Genomic DNA, 21,764 nt, shown 5'->3' on the forward strand with positions numbered 1-21,764 from the left:
ACAACATTATTGTAAGATAAATCGAAGGATACACCGTTCTGTCGTTATTATCATTATGAGCGTATAGGGACAATTCAAGGAGACGCATGATGTGAACATCAAATTAATCCAGAAGGTTGTGCCGCCTCCATTGTCTCCAATAAGAGAATTTAATCTGTTGAATACTGCCCAGCCTCCGAGCGATAAACTGCTGAAGGAACTTCCCATCACCGTTCATTCTCTTGTCTGGGTGTTTTTGATGTTTCCTAAGAAACAACGTATCCAGCTGCTCTACAACCGAACGAAAACAGGTTCTATCTGTATGAGGTTGTTTAGATACTTCTAACGAACAAGAGATCGACGACATGAGTCTATGGAGAGTGCGTGTTACTGCCGTCAAATTTCAATGCTTTTCGAGATCTTTTTTGCATCATTATTATTGTTGTTTGCTCTCTTTTCGGTTAGTTTTTATTTGGTCTTTTTATTTTATTTTTGTGCTTTTTATTTTGTTCTTTGCTTTCTTTGTTTGCTGTTTCGCCTGTCAGATTTATCATGTAGCAAAAATTCTTGACAGCCAGACAAATCTCAAAGCTGCACAAGTTCTCTGTTCTTTGCAACAGGATAAGCGACTTTTTGTATTTTATAGGCTAAGAATTGTTGAGACACAATTTTGCGTCAATCAATGTTTAAGGATATAGATGGGATGGAATTAAGGATATTTGTTGACATCGGACCCCTAAAAAGTAGCCCGAAGACATTGCATGCAAAATTGTCAACACGTCTTTCTCAAAAAAGAGGTCAAGTAAATGAGCACAAGTGAGTTAACTACTCTGAAACAAAAGACTACGACTCATTGTATTTCTTTCGATACAGGAATCATTTAAAATTTTAGAATAGCGAATTCAGTGTTAAGCCGTGGGGAGTCCCACTAGTCGTTTTTAATCTCATTGATCGCTTCGAGTGATCTCACTTCCGCTCGAATCATAATAAGTTTCGTGTAAACATTACACTTTGTCTGCTTGCGGTTTTACGCACTTCCCCTTTGTAAGCCAACGACCATTCACAAAGGACATAACATTGTATGCTCATCTCCCGTGGGGCTTGTGGTAGAATAGTCCACAGAATTCGTGGCAAACTTGTGATTACGTCAACTAATAACAGACCAAACACAGAATGAAGAGGTTTCTTGAGGTTGTCATTGTATTGTAAGTACCATTTCTTTTTAGTAACGTAACCTCCAGGGTATTAGAGTAATCGTATTCTCTGATTGAAAGGTAAGTCTGCCCACAATCTAGCCTTCGAAAGATACACGTAAGAATTAGCTTCTTTCCTTGGTGCGCGTCAGTACATGAAAGCGATTACTAAATCAGTGTCTTTTGCTTCCCATCACAGAACATACTTGTTTAGTGCAGTAGTCACAGAAGATCCCCCAGGTAAGTTTGATATTTCATTACTTTCGTTCGTGGTGGCTCGTCAAGTAAGCACCTTCCCTAAAGATTCTCTCTGCTTAGGTTTTCGTGCCGGAATATATAAATGCTTTAATGATCACACTATAAAAATGCAGCGATGTTGAGCAATCAAGAGGTTTTTTTTACAGGATTCAGCGTCAGGGAAAGATCAGCTTTGTAGTGAGCATGATTCGAACGAATCAGAGAAATTATCTCACTAAGAAAACATTTAAGTCAACGGGTGACCCCTCTCTTTCAAAACATCAGAGAGCATGTCATGCTTCGCAAATGACAAAATTAGGTATCAAATGACTTTTCGCGAAGAAATTTTAATAATAATATTGTTTTTTCGGTATAACGTATTAGATATCCATTGTTCAAATGGTGCGAGTTCCATTTACTGATTTCTTCAGCCAATGTGCTGCACGAGAAGAGTAATTACACTCAGTTGACAGGATATTTCATTCTTCAGAAGTTTTCATCGAAACTCAATGTTTACTCTGGACCACGCACTATGCATATAAAGTAGGAGTTTGGCCAAACATTCGTCCTTTTTGTGGAAGGTTGGTGGGGAGGGATGGTGAGCGAACAAGTTTTTAGCTAGACCTGATCTGGAAAGACAGCTTGGTTCATGTAATCGGGGATCAAAAGAACAGATGAGAGAAGTACACAAGAAAGAACGAACATGTAGCCTTCCAGGAGGCTCTCAGTCATAGGGACGTGCGAAGGCACAAGCTAGAGGCAAAGGGCGCTCGCCGTTTAACGAGCGCTCGCCCTTCTGCTCGTTCACACTCTCTGATAGTCTTGCACAGCTTAGCAAACAAGAGAAAATGCTTCAAAATATGTTATAGAAGGACTAATAATTCCTCTCACCAGACGCGGGCGAGTTGGCCACATCTAACTATCAAGCATTTGCGTGGTGCCTTGTTCAAAACTAAGTCGATTTCTTCGATAGACAGATCTCGCCGTAACTAATTAAACTGAAACCAACGAACTGATTTGAAAAACAACCTTTTGATTGCTGAGCTATTGGTCAGACGATCGAAGACAGTGGAAATCCAAGTTTTTGTTGGCGGAGTTCGATTATCGAATTCAGTCGAATCAATCTTACCTAGTCGCTTCGTACTTGATAAGTTCACTCAGATGATGTTGCGTAAAAGAACTCGAAGAATAAGAAGGATTAATACGCGTTTTGTTATGTTTCAAGACCAAGCATAACTTGGTAACTTGGTGAAAGCGATTTTAAACGCTGGCTTAGTCTCTGTGAATACAATATTGGAGCCCAATCGACCTTTAGGAGTTCAGGGGTTGCGTTGTAACGACAGAGGGTTCGATTACCGTAGGTTCGATTGCATTTAATTGGTTAGGTGTTTTGGTACGTTCAATTATTTCCGACTGTCAAACCTAGTCGAATTCAAAGAGACAATTTAACTGAGTTCCAATCAAATTCGAGTACCGAACAATGAAACGACGAAACAAACGAATGACAAACCACAAACGGATACAGTGTTAGGCTTAGAGAAAGCACAACTAGGCAACTTCAGTCTGGAATTCCATCTTTTAATATGTCAGAGATTTACCTTAAATATGTTCTTTTTAGTTTTGAACCAAGTATTCTCTAGTGTTATTCTTGTAGTTGTGCGCCATTCTCACTAAATACTTGTTCTATCTTTAGGAAAATGTCAACGTCGGATTTATCAAATCACAGGGCATTCTGGTGTTATTAAGTCCCCTGGTTACCCGAAGAGCTACAATCCTCTTCAAACCTGCATATGGCGTATTATTGTAAAGAAGGGCTACAGGATCCATCTTTATTTTGATCCACATTTTGATGTAACCAGGACAAAAGCATGCCGGGAAGAGTATGTAATGGTCAGCACTCGACGCCAGAGATTTACCTACTTCAACGTTGTTAGGACTAGTAAGGACTCCGTGGTGTTTTGTGGAGACCAGAAACCAAGCAACGTCACATCCCCTGGAAATGAAATGTGGGTACGCTTTAAGTCAAGATATGGTGGCCGAAGAGGTTTCAAAGCTTGGTTTGGAGCAGAAGGTAAGCTAATTAGTCGACCTTTGTCTAATTCTTTTTCCGCTTTTGTTCGTTTTTGCGCGGCAATAAGCTCTTAGAGAATAACAGCGGTGCTAAAAAAAGACAAGGAAGGGAGTAAGGAGGGGAAGGGTGTGAGGAGGGGCTTATTAGTCTATAGAGCCTCCATACGATAGGATTTTGAAAGAGGAGAATTTATGTACAGCAGCACATTATACAGTGGTATATGGTGTATGCTGGTAAGGTATTTTTTGAATCGCCGTCTAGATTTAATGGATACCTTGAACAAAATGCATTTCTTTGCTCACATTGAAACCTGTATTTTGCACTGTTAAGCAACTTATCCCCACAAAGAAAGAACAAGAAGACCATTGTTCTTATATTTTGATTAAGGGGGGGAGGGGAGGATTGGAGGGAGGGCGAAATTGGGCTTATTAGAAAGGGTGGCTCCTAAAAGAAACGAAAAGTTGTGGACTGGGGCTTTTGAGAAAAAAAAGGGAGGGGGGGAGGTAGAACAGGGACGGGGGCGAAATGAAAAAGCCGACTTTATTAGTGAATGAAAATAAAGGAACCGACAATTTCCGAATAAATCGTACAGTACGTTGACGCTGAGGCTCAAGATTGAAATATGCGTGGATTCATGATTACAAAAACAATGATTGTGTAATTTTCAATTTACAAAATTCTCTCGTTCATTGACTTTGTCTTTACCGACAGAATAATCTTTCAGGTAAACGGCCAAATCGGCCCGTGGCAAATCTTCCAGTTGTCGATTTTCGTTCTTAGCCGCGAGAAATGCTATTACCAAAGCCGCTGAATACATAACTTTCACTTTTCCTTTTCGTATATTGGTTTTCCTCCCCTTCTAGGAAAGTTTGAACGTCTCGATCTGTAAGCGATACGGATTTTTTAGTGTTCCAGCAGCCATAATCCGAGAAAATTCCGACAAACTACCTTGGACTGAGAATGGGGAAGACTTTGCTGTTCATTCATCAACCTGACCGAGTGGCGCAAAAGGCGAGTGACGTGTCTGATTGCCTGATTGGCGATATCAACACACGTGAAAAAATATCGTATTTTTTACGTGTGTTGTTACGGTTTTTCTAGGGGCTGGAAATCCTTGTATAACACCGTAGTTTATATGATAAAATGTCGTAAGATATGTCGTGTTAAATCGGAACTCCTTATTTAGTGAGCAAAACTTCTTGAGCAAGTAAGGGGATATTCGGGACCAATTCAATTCGAAAAAGCAAACGTTACGTGGAAGCTTATCGTCGTAGAAAACCACGTGTTTTTAGACGGCTTTAAGTGCAGTACAGCTGTAAGCATATGATTAGTCGGGCGACCGATAGGTTTACCCTCGGGTTTCTCCACAAAGCTCAGTCACGTGCAATGGGGAATACCGCAGACACGTAATAGAGGCGCAACTTTCTTTCAGCCATGTTGAACATGGCGGATTTGTCGAATATCTTAGCGAATGGTGTCATCTTTTCTACGCTCAAGCATACAGACCCACACACCGTTCGCGGTAGACCCACTCTAAAAGATGGCTCGTGTAATGAGCGTATATTTCGAAACGGGTCATTCCGCGAACTCAAAATAGCAAAAGAATCAAATGATTTAGCGAAGGTCTCACTAGAATCAAACCAAAAATCAAACGAGTTATCTGTGAACAGATAATGTGGACAGAGTGACCGAAGAACATTTGTTCAGGGTTCCAAATAACAGCCGGCTGCCGTTTTAAAAGCTTTCTGGAAACGTAGAATCACTAGAATCAAACCAGAAATCAATCCAATAACCCATCTTGTAAAAGCAGAAGCCTGACGGATATTTTGATTGGATGTAGCTTTCACGATTAAGAAAGCTTGCATGTTGAAAAGAAGAGCCGATTGTGTGCATGAGGAGGTTGGGAAAACAAGCGGGGTGTGAGAGCTTCTATTGGATCGTTGCGAGGGCATCGCTTGAATCATACAGCCTTATTATGTTGAATCTTGAGTTTGCTCCTTAATGAGACGAGAACTGCCCTGGTCCCCATATCGCCATAATTTAAGAGAGTTACACTCACAGAGTTGAAAAACGAACACCCTGTCCAGCACTTGCAAACTGAAAAATAATGATTAGAGCCGAAAACGAAAAAAATGTTAAATCAACGTCACTTCTGGCTAACGACAAATGTTCCTTTGTCTTTACTTACCTGGTTACTCTCTAACGTAAGTTGATAACTCATTTTAATAAAATAAATAAAATAATAATAACAGATAAAATATTTTGTATAAGGTCTGAGTTCAACTAAACTTCGATTCCTGATTTAGATTTCGAGAAGAAAATTGCGCATAATTGCGCAATAATTGCGCAAAAATGACAAATGTTTGGTATTTAAATTTGTAAATTATTTGCACATTTAAAATAAAAATGCTGATAAAAAATGAAAATATGTATGCTCATTTAAAATAGCAAAAAAAAACCTACCAAAGTTGATTCGAGCTTTTAAAAGAAATGTTTACCTTTCAGACCTAAAAATTCCTTTCCTTACAAGCGGAGATGCAATGGCCGTAAATGAAGCTCCCTCCATTTTGCTCTAAATTGTATTTCATTGAGTACTAGTGAAGTAGGTTTACATACGAGTCTCGTTGCAATCCCTATGGAAAGTGTTACATACAATAATACTTTTCAAGGTATAGAGATTATTTCATGGAAAGTGCGCACGAACGATATTTATTCACGAGTTGCGATGCATTAAAACTCTGAAAGACTCAAGCTAGAGCCAGTTTAGCTCTATCACAACTGGGGTGACTGAGTCGAATTTCGAAAATGACTAGTAAAGTACTATTTGGCTTGAAAGTACAAACCTCGGTTATTTGTATCATAGCGAGATGTAGTCGAGGTACCACCAAACAGACACATGACCTATTGCAATGTCTATCTAGTGGAACTTTCTCGTAGTGTATTGAGGTGACTTGACTTCTGCGGCACTTACTTCGGCGACGCAAACACTCAGCGGTAAATTGATTCTTTAGTTCCGGACTGAGGAGACTTAGAAGTTCTAAGTGCAGTGTAAGTCGAACTGACTCACTTTTCACTTTTTCGAAAAGACAAGTGTATTAAGTAATATTTCCAAAGCGGCATCCGCTTGGAGGAGCTCCGTAAAAGAGTAGGCAAAATACCTGACCAGAAATAAAAGTTCAAGTATGTGCATAAATTTCTGATAGATCTTGATACTATTTGATATCTGAGTCAAACTGATCAATGTGGTAATTGTTTCTTTCCATTAGACATAGACGAGTGCTCGGAATTTGCGAAAGGAGGCTGTCATCATGACTGTTTGAACACCCCAGGAAGCTTCAGATGTACCTGCAGATTGGGATACCATCTTTCACCAGATAGCAAAAGATGCGTTGGTGAGCGGTGCATTATATTAGGCAGCTTACACTCAAGTCACACTTGTGTACGTTGTGCATGACTACACCTGAGCATACAGCGCTTTTCAATAGAAGAAGCTCGAAAATAAATAAGGTCACGATCAAATGAATATCGGATAAAATTACTCGAAGTGTCACAGGCAGACAGTCAGAGGGTAAGCAAACACCTAAAAAAGAAAGATGACCGCTGCCCTAGATTTGGAAACGTTTCGAGAATACGCCGTTCGTTGGGACAAACTGCAGGGTTTTGGGTTGAGCTCATGTTCGTATGTGTCTGAGTGGACGGACGGATGTTCACGAATAGAAAGATTAGCTATACGAGAACAATTGTTAATTTCAAGGAGCCTAGGGTGCCGATTTGAAAGGTTATTGATGAATGCGCTCTCTTGTGGTAAAGAGTTGTCCGTCTCATGAACGTTCTCTTCGGAACTTTTGCGCCAAAAGCAGGGCAACAGAAAAGCTACCCACGATTACGATGAGCAAGAAGAGAGTAGAAATGAAAGAGCTAAGAATATACTGGAGAGGCAGCATTTCTACCTCAAAATTTTCCTGTTTATCTCTTAGAAATAAACTTTCTTTATGCTGGTATCTAATTTAAGAGCATGTATGCTTTCAAATGCAGACGTTCTTCGGACAAAAGTGTTATTTAGTTTGATTGCAATTTTCTAAAGGAGTGGCCAGAAAATGGCAGAAAAGATTCCTAAATGTGTTTGAAGGAAGAACTTTAATAGTCGATTGATAAATTTAAACTGGTCGGCTTGATCATGTTTCCCTTGCGGTACACATAAGCCCAGTTTTGGACGTTTGCAGATTTATTTCTCTTTTTTCAGAGGACATTGTGATTTCCTTCTCAAAGAGGCGTTACAACGCATCAGTAGAAGCAACAGCCCCACCCGGTACATCCATTATTACAGTGCATGCCAACACTGGAAACTCCAAACGATCGCTTCGTTACTACATCATCTCTGTGAACGGCAAACGCGTCAGAGCCAAAACCCGCACACGGTTTGACATGGATCCAGAGATCGGTAATGTTGAAATCCTATTTGACTTCCTTGCTCAGCCGATGACATTTGCATACCATGATAATCGCACAAACGTTATGAAGGGTCAAGGGCCTAAGCTCCAATTCTATTCATTTAGTTTTACCTTTTGTTTTGCCATCGGAACTTTTTGTTTCTAGATTCCTTTTACTTTAATCCCACAGGTACTATTTCCATTCGCCGTAAACTCAAGATAAACGCCGTTTATCGCCTCAGAGTTAAGGCACGTTATAGAAACGTATCGTCCAGTTATGCCATGGTCATAGTCAGAGCAACTTCTCCCCTAAAGAAACCCCGCCTTAGCGCTGACGAGGGGTTGAAATTCCCCAGTCCAATATATTCAGTCATTATTCCTTACACCATGATCGTTGGACAGACTATATTGCACCTAAGAGCTGAGAAAAGCGAGGGCCTAACAAATTCTTCCATACGGTACAGAGTTCAGTCTGTCGATCCGTTCAATCGTAGCCCTTTCTTCAGTCTTAACCCCATCAAAGGTTCCCTCAAGATCGACAGGGATCTGACAGACCTCATATCTGGTGAGAAACCAGCCAACTTTGTGCTTCAGGTCATTGCCAGGGCTCAAGAGAATCCAAACGTATTTGCGTCTACGCAGGTGTCAATTGTTATAGTTCCAGAGTATGCTGGTAATAACTATGTCAAGTCTTCTATGGAGGCTGTTAATAACAGGTCTTTTATCGTGCTGAGCTCTGACCGTTTGCGATCTCACAAGAACGCCTCCTTTTACAACAAAAAGAAATCTTCGAGAGGTCGAACAGAATTCTCTCTACATCGTCTGTTTCGGCGACTATCCCTTGAAGCTCAAAGAATTTCCAACGCAGACTTAAAGTTCAACAAAATAATCAGGGAAATTAAGCTTGAAGTGGCAGATGACCTGATTGGTGAGTTTCTTTTTACTTTTATTATACAGTCAAATCCCAATAATTCAAACCGCTTTCAAGGGAAATCAATAAAGGTTCAGTCGAGTTATCAGGAGTTGGTATCAAAAGACCGGAAATAAGGAAAAACGCTGATTAATTGATGAAACACTAAATTACTGTAGAAATCACAACGTAACGTAAATGTTTGGACTGCTCTTCATTGTTTGTTATCATGATTAAGAGAATAACCCAAAGGGAAACGAAAATTGGTCCAAACACCTTTTTGAGAGACGAATCGAGACGAGATGCCGAAAACTCCCTCAAAGACTGATGTGTCCATAGTGTGTAACGGATAATACGTGGCTGAACGTGGATGCTAATTACATCCTTGAATGCTCTTCTTGAGTGTGATAAGACTATAGGTCTTTCTCTTAGTTCGAAAAAGTGATTTGCCGGTGGATATCAAACCCCTATTAGTAAAGCTCGGTCATCCTTAACGTCTTTTTTGGAATAAATTGAGCATTCTGAATTGTTTCTGTATAAGATGTTTGTAAGGAAATGTCAACAATCTCGAAAATCTTGTTGGTTTTCTAGTTGACGAAACATCCAAACTCATATGCTATTTTCCGTTCTAAAATCTGAACATTACTCTCTTTTGCAAATGATTAGATTTTTCATTAAACCAATTTCGAATTGTTGAACTGAAGAAATATCCAACAATTCTTTGCAAATTACGTTACATTTTTCGTCCGTCCGTCCGTTTTGACTTGTCTTTCCCAGTAGATGAACGTGCACGATCAGGTGTGGTGTCGGTGAGACTAGGCCCAAGCACCGTTGCCTCAGCCAACAGATTGTCCGACATCATCGAAGAACTAAACTGCTCCATGCCTACAGCCGATTGCTCCGACACTGAGTACCATTCACGCTACCGAACCTTTGATGGTACCTGCAACAACCTTGATAACCCTCTTTGGGGCGCAGCAACCACACCATACACTCGGATGTTAGACCCAATTTATTATGATGTAAATGGCTTATCAGATCCCGCAGGATTTCCAGATCAGCCGTATGCACCTGAGCTTCCTTCGCCGCACCGTGTGAGTAAAGAATTCATCATTCACGTAACCGAGGCTAGTGGAAACAAAAACCGATATTCGCACATGATGATGCAATGGGGACAGTTTTTGGACCATGATCTCTCCTTTACAGCAGAAAGCGAAGGTGCAGAAAAATGCTTCTTACCAAAGTAAGTGTACCACGGGATCATTTTTTTAAGTTTAGCCCATCGATGCTGGCAGCATCTCCTGGGCTTTGTCAATCATGTAGGGTATATTAAACCATTATTGTACTTCACCATAGTAGAAATCTACTTTCATCATCAGGACAATTATGTCTTTAACCTTGGTTGAAACTAATCCAAGCGCTTTCAATTTGAATTTGGGTTTATCACAATAGGCTACATTCGACGTAAAGATGCCTTAAGTTGCCTTGTAAGTGTCTTTTCCACTTTCCATTTCGTTCAATAAAAGCTGAGATAAAAGGAAGTGACAGACACAATCATATGTACATCTGATACAGCGTTGCTAAAAGACAATTTCCTTTTAGCTGTGATCAATCACCAGGGGATTACGAGCCACCGTGCTTTCCCATCATGTACGCAGATGGCTCCGGATGTACCATGTTCACAAGATCAGCGGCTGCTTGCCAAACTGATAACGAAAACGTAACGCCCCGTGAGCAGCTCAATACTATCACTTCATTTATCGATGGATCGCAGATATATGGTTCCAGCATTGAGTTAGCAGAGAATCTTAGGGATTTTGACAGTAAGTATGTTTTGCATATGGTTAGTTTTCGTAACAATACAGTTGGAACCCATTGTGAATTGTGGGTAGCGGTGCTCAAATCAAACTCATCTTAACTGTATATTGCACACATTGTGTAGCAGAGCCGGGAGACAGTCAGCAGAAAAGTAATGACCCCATTTTGGCCTCTCTGTTAGAATATTTAGTGAGTGCCCCCTCCTCTTCCCTCTCTCTGGTAGGACTCCTGCCCCAATGAGCCTTCCATCTGATAGAAGCGTTGACGGTATACAAGAAGTTTGGTTTCCATCAGCCCTTTAACACTCACAAGTGGTTAGCATGTATAACTTCTCCATATAATATCCATACATTAGCCAGGAAAAAGGTGAATAGGAATAGTCAAACCTATCAGATAGAAGTTGTTATCTTGATCTAACACCAAATTCTCGTAGTTAATTTACAAGGAGCAGCTAAAGGGGAGATTTAACGATAAGATCTTGAACCTTAAAAGGTTTAACGACCTAATGCGTCTAGAAAACAAATGTAAGAGCATTAACCCTGGCGTCTCTTGGTTTTATGACGCACCGCTGTGTTGCCTTCAGTTAAAGTGTAGGCAAAATTATCTGTTAATTGATTTGTTGTTACACTCTCGCTATGCTGTCTCCGTAAGTGTCGAAGCCAAGTAGTTTTAACACTATAAAACTTAAAATGTACACTTCATCACTGTCGTTGATGGTGAGGCAATTTAGCCGAGATTTTTTTGCAACAACAGTTAACTTGGACAATGTTTCGAATGAAGATGTGTTTCGAATAAGGAAGCAAGTCACTTAAACTTTTCTTCGAGCAAGAACAAAAGATAATATCTCAGCCAGTAGTGACAGGTATGTAAGTCTTTGGCTCTAGCAAGGTCAGGGGCATGAAGAAAAGTAATTGAGCAATCTTTTGACAATACTTGTAACCAATCTGAGGTTTTAGTGCACCGAACGAAAGCAATTGTCAGATTGATCAGTTCGAAGAATGTCAAGGAAGTGAAAATTGACCCAACCTAGTTGCTTCACATCTTTGAAGTACTCCTAGGTAAAATGCCAATAAAGACAAACGTGAATGATACGATAACCATACCCATATCATCAATATCTACTCTCTGTCTGTCCATTGACAAGCAGCAACCCAAACTGAAAGTCAGGCGTACAATGGAAATAACCCAGGAAAAACACTTTAAAACACATTCTTTGTCGTTGTTAAAATTCATGAATGAGTTCACGATTGAGTGTTCTTTTACTAAGAAATCGACTGCTTAGCAAGCTTACGATGCAGTATGACAGCAACTATACAATTCAGTTTATTGCAGATATATAGGGAACAATGGTTGAACACCATTTATTGAAAGATGTGGATCGTGTCATGGAGATTTTCTGCAGTCGCAAAAACGGGGAAGATTATCTATGTCATCCTGTGATCCTGTACTTTAAAAAGCATTTTCATTTCAAATGTGATTTTTATTTACTGTAAATGAAATATGTAGGCGTATGCTGGTATGTCGCGCTCGTGGTCCATTCCATTAAAATCCCAGGGACAGGAAATACTATTATTGGCAATAGGTGTGCCCAGACGGAAAACCGAGAAGACCGACAGGGTAAAAAAAAAAGTGTGCATCAATGTAGAAAAGGGGTTTGATCGCCAAGTTATGTATGATGCACTAAACAAATCAAATAAGATATTTATTTAGAAGTTGTAGCATTGAAAAGTTCTAAGCAAACGGATTTAAATATCGTGTCATGTGCTATTTTGCAGCTAAAAAAGGCCATTTGAAAATAACGCGACCGAGGTACCTGCTACCATTTGTAAAATCGCCTATCAACCCTCCCTTGAATCTTTGTCAGTTGTTCGGTGGCTGTTATGACGCAGGTGACTTTAGAGTCAATGAGCAGATCGCCCTCGTCGCAATGCACACCTTATGGGTAAGAGAGCACAACAGGATAGCCGACATTCTCTTTGAAATCAACAAACACTGGAACGCAGAGAGAATTTTCCATGAGGCAAGAAAAATTATTGGAGCCATTCTTCAACATATCACATATAGCCATTATTTACCCAAAATACTCGGAGCTGACTTTTTGCCTCCATATCATGGATACACTAACGTACATCCTGGAATCCTAAACGTGTTTGCCACTTCAGCATTTCGATTCGGTCATAGTATGGTGAGACCCAAATTTGCTATGCTCGATGCAAACTATGATCCGGTTGCTCCCGATGTGCCACTCATAAAAGCGTTTTTTAACAACAAATTGATTCAAAGAGAGGGTATCGAGCCAGTGCTTTTAGGACTTCTTGCCAATGAATCGCAAAGCACAAGCCGTGAAATAGCCGCGGGACTGACGAAACACCTTTTCCAACAACCGGAATCAGAACATGGGTTTGACTTAGCAGCGCTGAATATCCAAAGAGGCCGCGACCACGGTCTTCCAGGTTACGGGGCATGGAGACGCGAGTGCAATCTCTCACACGCAGATATCTTTCAGGAGACTACTTACGAGATTAAGAACGCTACGTCACGACAGATATTACATGATTTATATGAAGATGTAGAGTACGCTGACCTGTGGGTGGCAGGGTTGGCAGAGGATCCGCTACCTGAGGCCATGGTTGGTCCTACTTTGCACTGTATTCTGAAAGAGCAATTTCGACGTTTGCGTGATGGGGATCGATTTTGGTATGAAAACGGTGTTTTCACAGTTGAGCAGCTTGATGAGATAGGAAAGACTTCACTGTCAAGAGTACTGTGTGATAACATTTATGGTATTGTTTCCGTTCAAAAAGATTCGTTCATTGCCGCCAAGGACGAATTAAAACGAGTTGAGTGTACTCAGATCCCTCGTATGGACCTAACGAAATGGAGAGAAAATCAGCCCTCAGTTCCTGAACCACGTAAGTTGCTTGCTTTTAATAACAGTGGCTCACTAATATTTGTTACTGCACCTTTGCTGTGATGAATAATTTTCCCCCTCCCCCATTATAATTTATGTTCAGTAAGTGTCAAGTCATTGCTAAACATCCTATGGTAATCAACCTATAATGATTAACCTATGAATTAGTAAATTGCTATTAAAGCTTACTAAGAAAACCCTTTAAGTTATTACCCCTATGTTTTATTTTGGATTGAATTCAGAGTTCACTTAGCAAGTACGTTGTGTGTCTCAAGATTTATTGAAAAAAATGAGAAATAATATTATTCCTTGATTTTCAGTTGGAACATGGTCTGAATGGGTATATACTGTAAGGAAACCTACTGGAAGCTGGGCTGTTTCCATAGCTGACGACATTTGTCCAAGTTCCATGATGGATATTGAATGTCAGCTTGCAGATGGCTCGTCAACCCAATCATCAGGTCAAGTGATTCATTGTAAAGAGCGCGTTGGGGTATATTGCCGAAACAGAGAGCAAGCAGGAGACAAGAATGTTTGCATGGATTATCGCTTTCGCTTCTTGTGTTCCAGCATAGAGAAACCTGGTGAGTTCATTATGAGCATATAGTGTAACCCTGTGCAACCACGAAGCCACAAGGACCTTACATATTTGAATTTGTTCTATTACAATGATCCTATGATGGCCGTCTGCTTAAGTATTAAAGCATAGCTTCTATTGTGTACATCATTACAGAACAAAATGTAACAGCTTCGATACAGAACAGTTGTGAAATATTCACTTCAGAAAAGTACTCCAAACGTCGTTAATGTTAAGTATGTCTCTGAATCGATAGTCGTCCTTTTTTTGATTATTTTTCAGTTTCCCAGGGATTGAAATCTTTAACGACGACGCTTACTCTTTCAAAACCCGACACTCAGTGCAACACAGGTAAGTTAGAAATGGGGATGGGGGAGGGACGCCAATTAAATAAATAAGCATACCGTGCTGGAATAAGACACCCTAAAATGCCATGCATTAAATTATATCTAAAATTAGATTATCTAAAACATGCCCCTGAATTTTGCGGGTTTTTTTTTTTTAGGAAATCACTTATTTCACCTATTCGGTGCCTTTGCTACGAATAACGCTGGGTATCCTAAGGGTTCAATACGATATTCTTGGCATTTGACCGACATAGCAGCCATAGAATTAAACTCAGGCTAATGATTTTACAATTCTTCAGAATTTCTTTCCATCACTGACAGCAAAGCTAGCTGAGTCGAAATTAATTACTGATACAAATTTGATGTGTCTTTAGGGCGATATCCAAGCGATTTTCCTTTATCATTTGATACCGTTCAGCACATCACTATTGCACACGCTTACACCAATGAGCCAAATAGTGAGTACATGTTCGCAGGTAAGGATAAAGGGCAGCCGAAGAAACGCTTTTTAATCTCTTTCGACGTAAAGAAGATCACAAGGCGAGCAATCGTACATTCTGCTAAGTTGTACCTTTACCTCCTGAAATTTGGGGTTGGTTCTGAAGGTGATGAGACAGCCAGGTCTCCCTCGAATTCTCTTGAACTCTATCAGATCATAAGCACCGACTGGCATGCGGAGAACACAACCAGTGTAATACCGTGGCATCAGGACTATCTGGGAATTGGAAAAGACGTGACCAAGAAAAGGTATAGTCTGTCTGCTTTGTTTGTTTACGTGATCATCTCTTTTTCGCATTAAATAAGAGTCTTGAAACCACTCATTTTTAAATGGCTGAAAATTGCATGAATTGCTTCGCACTACCAAGGAAAAGGCTAATTTATTCAAAGTTTCCTGATAACAAACGGTCATACGAACCTGACATAAGAGATCAAGTATTAACTTTACAGCAAATGGCCAATGGTAGAAATCGTAATTGTAGATCTCCTTCCAGCAATTTGCGCGTATAATCGAGAGTAGTTGCATATGCCACTGCGAATAAATATGTATCAACGGGGTTGATCTCAAGGTTTTAAGAAAAGTAAGCGAAGGGTGATAATTATGGCCGGGCACGATCTTTGTCGCTCTGGTTTCACTCTCTGTCTATTTATCCGAAACCACGTACTTGATGAAATAATGTCTGAGCAACTGATCTTCTTCTCTAGACTGGTATCGATGTGGAAATTCATGGAATATAAACATGAATCCACCTTTTTTCTCTCGGTTTCGGTCTGACAGAGTTTTCCCTACAAAAATTGTGATGGATTCCAAGTTCAATGACCTGTTGTAATATTTTGATATTTGTGACATATTGATGGAGTGGACTTTAATTACAATAGGGTATTGTTGCCTTCTAAGAACCTTGTTTATCTCGACTAAAGATCAAACTTAGTAAACGCCCATGTCTATACTATTGCAATTCAATCGTTACATTCCATTGCCCACTTGAAGGAGATTTGATATTCAAATTAAATCTTGACCCTGTAAGCAATGAAAACGATAAAACCATTCACTCGCATTGGTCCACAACTCATCGCGCCTTATAAGTAGTTTTAAAAAGAGGTCCATCAAACCTTATCACAAGGATCTCAACAGACCTTCGGGTTTAGACACAACATTCAGGATTCCTGCGATGTTTCCATTTAGATCTCGTATTAGACGTAAATACTTCTCCTTACGAAATGGAAATAATTTGCTACCTGTAATGATTCGCGTTTCTATGTTCTCAATGGACAATCTCTGAATAACAAGGACGAGGAGTTTGCGAATCTCTTCTTGATCATCTGCAGACTAGCCGCACGGAAGGTGGTATCACGAACTTCTAGAAAGCACTGGACTGCAGCATCATGTTACTATTCCAACAGACTTGAGTGGACACATTCTTGGCCATATCATAACGAGGCAGTCTGATCGTCTTGGTATTTCTACAGCATGGACTGACTATCTCTTTTTGGATCATTTTCCCGTCCACTGCCAGCTTGACATAAATACGCCTTCACGTAGGGAAACACAAAGATACTTCAGAAAATTGCAATCAGTCAGTGTTAGCACTCTGCCAGACGACCTTTCCTTCTCCCTTTTACTCAAAAAATTGTCCTACATTTGATTCATTTTCAATTTTTAGTAAGGAAAATGTTTCACAACCATTCGCTAAATCAAGTAAGTAATCTTTCTCCTAAGACCCCAAGCCAACTCCCCTCGTGATTGAGTGCCTAGATGTCTTCCTACTTGTACTTACTAGGATAATAAACGCCCTCATAAGCTGGACGCTTTCCTGATATCTTGAAACAAGCTGCTGTCCATCCGAGATTAAAGAAATCATAAGCAGAAATGTCTTTCAACAGCCTTCTTCCCATCAGTAACCTTTCGTTTGTTTCTAAACTAATAGACCAAGCTGTATTTAGTCAAACTAATAATTATTTGACTGTGTATGAAGCCCAATCCTCATACCGTAAATCAAACTGAACGGAAACTGTGCTGTTGTGGTATTAATTTTGATTTAACATGACTCAGTAAGACGTTACTCTCTTAGTTATACTCGGCTCAAGCGCAGCTTTACATACTGTCGTCCATTCCATCCTCTTGATCGTCTACATACGGACTTCGGCATCTCAGTTAGCGCACTCCTGGTTCAAGTTTCATCTACACAATAGAACGCAGTTCATATTCATCAATGCGGGTCAATGTCAAGTACGGAGTACCACAGGAACTATGTTTTGGCCCTCTTCTGTTTGTACTTTACGTTACGTTCACGATCATCGAACTGCATCCTCCTGATATTCATGCCTGTGTATGCAGACGACATGTAGTTATATATCTTCTTCAAAGCTGAGTCCATTTTTTCTTTAAGGCTTTATTGTGTGTGCAAAAGTGCAACTTGCAACTGGAGGGCTGAATTGCGTGTACACAAAATAATAATTTTAAATAAATCCAGGGATTAGCAATCAGCTGCTTTTGTAGCCATGCAAAGCTTCGTTGCAGATATCAGAAATTGGTTGTTATTAGACAAGCTTAAATCAAACAACGACAAAATAGAAATCATTATCCTGGGTGCGTGACAGCAACTTGTAAAAGTCATTATAAACCCATAACAAATTGTAACAGTATAAACACTTCGACCAGTAATGTAAAGAGCCTTCGATGCTGGTTTGATTCACAGTTTAAGATGGATACTCACATTCATAATATATGTGAAGCTCCCCGGCTCTTTTCGCCCATACAACATGAGAAGAATTATAAAAATTCCGCTCAAGCCTTATTGAGCCCGACCCTAGTCAACGCTTTTGTAACAAGCTTTTAAGAGTAGTGTAACATCCTCTTGTATGGTCTGCCTAATAACCCACTGCAAACGTCAACGTGCACAGAACGCAATGGTAAGACGTATCTGCCATGTTAGACTTTTTGACCACTTTACCCCCTTCTTTTCTGGTCTTCATTGGTTATTGGTTCGCAACAAAATCCAAATTGAAACATAAAGCTTCGAAAATACTCGCTCCTACATTTATTACTGAACTGTGCTCCTGGATACCATCTGAGGTCTTCGAATAACAAACTTCTTTTACTATTTCCAAATATTAGAATTCTAGCTACTTTCTGTGGCCACTCGTTGACCATTGCACCCAAACTTTGTAACTTTGTAACCCGCGAACATCAAACGCCTCCAGAAAATTTGTCTATCGAAAGAGACATGTGGCTTCCCTAACTTATTAACTTTAAGATTTTGAAACTTTTATATTCACAATTATTCGCCAAAGTGTAGGTGATTATGGTGGATATTTAACGAGCTGAAAAGCAGCGAGGTTGATATCTACCACTTTTACCGACACCGAGGTGAGTAATTGTTTTAGAATATACCACACAGGTACCAAAAATTAGTTCATTTCTCTCAATATACCGAAAAATGGTCGGAAATTAAAGTCTCAATGCGCGGTTTTGTCTTTTCGGCTGCTTAGAGGTGAATAGTATTTGCTATTCACTTCCGAACTAGACAATTAGTCTAGTATGCTTATTATAACTATAATAATATATGTATTTATCATATTCTAGATTTTATCATGCATTGTGAACCTTGATTGTATCTAATCATCGTACGTTGTACTTTTCAACGGAAGTTTGTAACACGCGTGTGAGAATAATCATATGTAACACGCCCATTGTAAGTTGATTAAGATTAAATTGATAAAAACAATTTTGGCCGAATGCCGTTGCCGTAAACTTTATGCTTTTACTCACAGAGGAAAGGCCTCGGCGCTGGGTTTGTTATATTGAAACTCTCAGTAAATAAAAAGCAAAGGCCATGCGTTATACTTCTCAATGTTGGTATGAAGTATAGTTTTCTTTTAAGCCCGTGACCGTATCATTGATTTAAGAATGTCCTCTTTCATATGGAATAAGTATTCTTGTCGATTGGCGGCGCCCTTTAAGTGTCTCGTTGCTTTACGAGAAAGGCCAACCCTTTAGAAAATCATTACTGTGGCTAAACCCATGACTTTTCACGGCATCATTGTGGGCAGTACTTTGTCTCAGCCACATTTCATCTGCGTGCAATTTAATGTATCTATACATAACTTCATAACTGAGTTAACTGAGACAGGAGGGGAAAGATAGGCGAAGTGACATCAGCAACATATTTTGTTATTATTACAAATTTTGATCATAAAGATCGAAAAATAACGATAAATGAGAGGTTTATTAATCCCAACTTGGCTAACGTCTGATTTTTCCCTCACAGGCTGACACAAAGCAAAAGCCTGCAACCTGGAGAAGGTCAGCGATGGATTGAACTCGATATTCAACATGCTGTGAGAAATTGGCAGATCAGAAATCAGCCAAATTATGGACTTTTGCTGAAGGTCAGAAAAGAATCGAATGCAGATGCATTGATGAAGTTTGCTTCCAGAGATCATCCACTATTAGATTTACACCCAAAGCTGGTTGTCTGCCTCACCATCCCTCCCTGGTAGATGAGTAATAGACTTCTTGATGGTTCCGATGGACATGACTAGTAATGAGTTAATCACTTAAGCTTAGGGAAACAACCTGACGAAGGAACTTTACGATGCATACAATTTTACGATATAACGCGGATCGCAAAGCTAGTAGTGCGATATTTAAAGTGGAATTCAATAGTTAGGTTGTTAATTTTCCTTGCATTGCTTAAATGTTGTAATAAAATAAAGAAAAAGCTTTTTCCAACAAATTTTATTCCTTCGGCGCCTTAAAAACCATTCAAATTGACTGTAGGAACATTTAAACGTGTAATGTATGTGAAAGAAGCTAAAAGTTTAATCAGATCTTTTTCAGTGAAACAGCTCGCGAGGGCAAGCTCCATCAATCAAGTAGTGTTTGGTCACTACATATTTTCTATATTTTATTAGGAAATGTCTGTGTTCTATTAACGCGTGCTTTTGAGTGGCTGCTGCCAAGACTTTCAAAAATCTTCGACCAGCTTGCTTTACGTATTTCATTGTTTTTTCCCTTTAGTACGGGTTACGCAGTTTTATCAGTGACAAAAGTCATCGTGCAAGCTGTAAATGATAGCATTTTTTGTTTGTTTTCGGAGAACTTTCCTAGTTTAAGTCCTTGCTGAAGGATGCTGCTTAGTTTATTTTTGAAATAAAAATTTACGTGATGCTTCTTCCACCGAAAATTGTAAATGCAGGTGTCTCGTGTTTCTCACCGTCATTTCCTGTTAAGTCTGGACTTTGTTTGGCGCGTTACCAGCGTTGTATGATAAGTCAGCCCTAATTCCACCATAAATAACTCGCCTCAGTGGCCAATCATATTGCAAGAGTTCTCTATGTTATTAAACCTCATTTTAAATTGTGGAAACATGGTAGGTGAATCTTAAAGAAACCTTTCGCGAATATAGGCATTTTCCTTTGTCTAATAGCCCGAAGAGAGCTCGAATTAAAAGAATTTACAAAATACCTTAATTTATCTCGCGAAATCTTTGTCAGTGTTCTAGTATAAGTTCAACTGTCGCTCTCACGAAATCAATATGAGTTGCATAATAACTTCGACAATTGGGTAGCAACGGATGTCTCCTTTGACCCGACCTGTCCATCTATTGGCTTATCTATTCGATAAGAAACAGTAAAGTTGAGATGGAGCCTTAATGACTTTGTAGAAGCAATTTCAAGAATTATCACTTGTCCCTTAATATTAACATGCTTTCTTCTTGTGCTTAGACTATCACTACTACGCGTATCATTCCATAAAGCTGCGCTATACAATAGTTTTGGACGGGATCTGTTCATTTTTTTGCAAAGAGATTAACGAGTGTGTCCCAAGGTTGAGAACAATTTCATAGTCCGTAGGATTTCATTACAAAATACAGTAACTCGACTTCGTTAGCGCAGAACAAACTTGTGAAACAGTCATTAAGAGACTGCAAACCTCATTTATCGAAACAGCGTTGATAATAAAATTTATCAAAAGATCATAGATCGCTCTTATTGTCATGTCTGAATGCAGCGAGTGCTCCGTGGACTCTTCAGTAGGTCCTATGTTGGTAACTATCCCTATAAATGACTGATATCTGTTTGATTTTACCCTTAACGTGTAGGCTCAGTGTGTAGCACAACTTTTCCCACCTTAATGTTGTGCTATGAAGTATTTAGTTAAATGCGATTTTGTCGTTGTTTATAATTAGCAAGCAGTTACTATTTGAATTCAAAGTCCGGAGTTATTTAGGTTTTAAGCCAATGCGACGAGTTTCCTAATTGTGACTGTCTTGTTTTATTTCCATTTCGTGGACGAGTTAAGTTTTTTACAAACCTCGCCTTGGACCCACACTAAATACTTTATGCAGTCAAAGATTGATTTAATTGTATCGGAAACATTATGTACGTTGTTGTTTATTCGGGAGATTCTTGTAAAGTTTTCGGGTTAGTGTTCTGACAACAAATCTATCTTTAATCTAGCAAGGTCAGTTGGCTAATGCCTCCGATATTAAATGCAAAAACGTGTTCTTTAGAGTGAAGATTTCAGAAAGAATGATCGAATAGAGATAGAGTCAGTCGACAAGAGTTAGCCAGAGTGGAGTGAATTTGATTTAAGCAGGATCGTTTTAGATACCAAGAGATAAAAGTAGACTGAAAAAGACAGGTCGAGACCTCCAGATGCCTTATACGCAAAGCATGGTGCGTTCTACAGCTAGCTTCCCTCGTCATTGTGACGTATTAGTTGGATCTCTATGCGACATTTATCGACTGCCATTTTGTCCACCGTTTTTTACTTCAAACTATGTCG

At 39.6% G+C, this 21,764-nt stretch overlaps 1 protein-coding gene across 2 annotated transcripts; it reads left to right on the forward strand.

The window, feature by feature from the left end:
• The first annotated feature begins 1,054 nt into the window (after nucleotides 1-1,054).
• LOC131773930 (uncharacterized) lies at nucleotides 1,055-20,446 on the forward strand. Of its 2 annotated transcripts, none has more exons than XM_059089902.2 (13): nucleotides 1,055-1,184; nucleotides 1,372-1,412; nucleotides 3,103-3,480; nucleotides 6,747-6,872; nucleotides 7,724-7,921; nucleotides 8,101-8,838; nucleotides 9,598-10,063; nucleotides 10,423-10,643; nucleotides 12,414-13,550; nucleotides 13,870-14,133; nucleotides 14,409-14,477; nucleotides 14,848-15,220; nucleotides 19,243-20,446. In XM_059089902.2, the coding sequence occupies exons 1-13, from the start codon at nucleotides 1,153-1,155 to the stop codon at nucleotides 19,472-19,474; spliced, it is 4,275 nt and encodes a 1,424-aa protein (XP_058945885.2). In that variant the 5' UTR covers nucleotides 1,055-1,152; the 3' UTR covers nucleotides 19,475-20,446. The 2 variants fall into 2 exon arrangements, with proteins under 2 accessions (XP_058945885.2, XP_058945886.2); XM_059089903.2 differs by having other exon boundaries at nucleotides 9,601-10,063.
• Nucleotides 20,447-21,764: the final 1,318 nt, after the last annotated feature.

The sequence above is a fragment of the Pocillopora verrucosa genome, chromosome 9 (genome assembly GCF_036669915.1).
Source record: "Pocillopora verrucosa isolate sample1 chromosome 9, ASM3666991v2, whole genome shotgun sequence".
Classification (NCBI taxonomy): Eukaryota; Metazoa; Cnidaria; class Anthozoa; order Scleractinia; family Pocilloporidae; genus Pocillopora; species Pocillopora verrucosa.

Coding starts and splice junctions, on each gene's coding strand:
- LOC131773930 (XM_059089902.2), top strand. CDS start 1,153: ATGAAGAGGTTTCTTGAGGTTGTCATTGTATT. Junction 1,413..3,102: donor AGTCACAGAAGATCCCCCAG/GTAAGTTTGATA, acceptor TTCTATCTTTAG/GAAAATGTCAACGTCGGATT. Junction 10,064..10,422: donor GAAAAATGCTTCTTACCAAA/GTAAGTGTACCA, acceptor ATTTCCTTTTAG/CTGTGATCAATCACCAGGGG.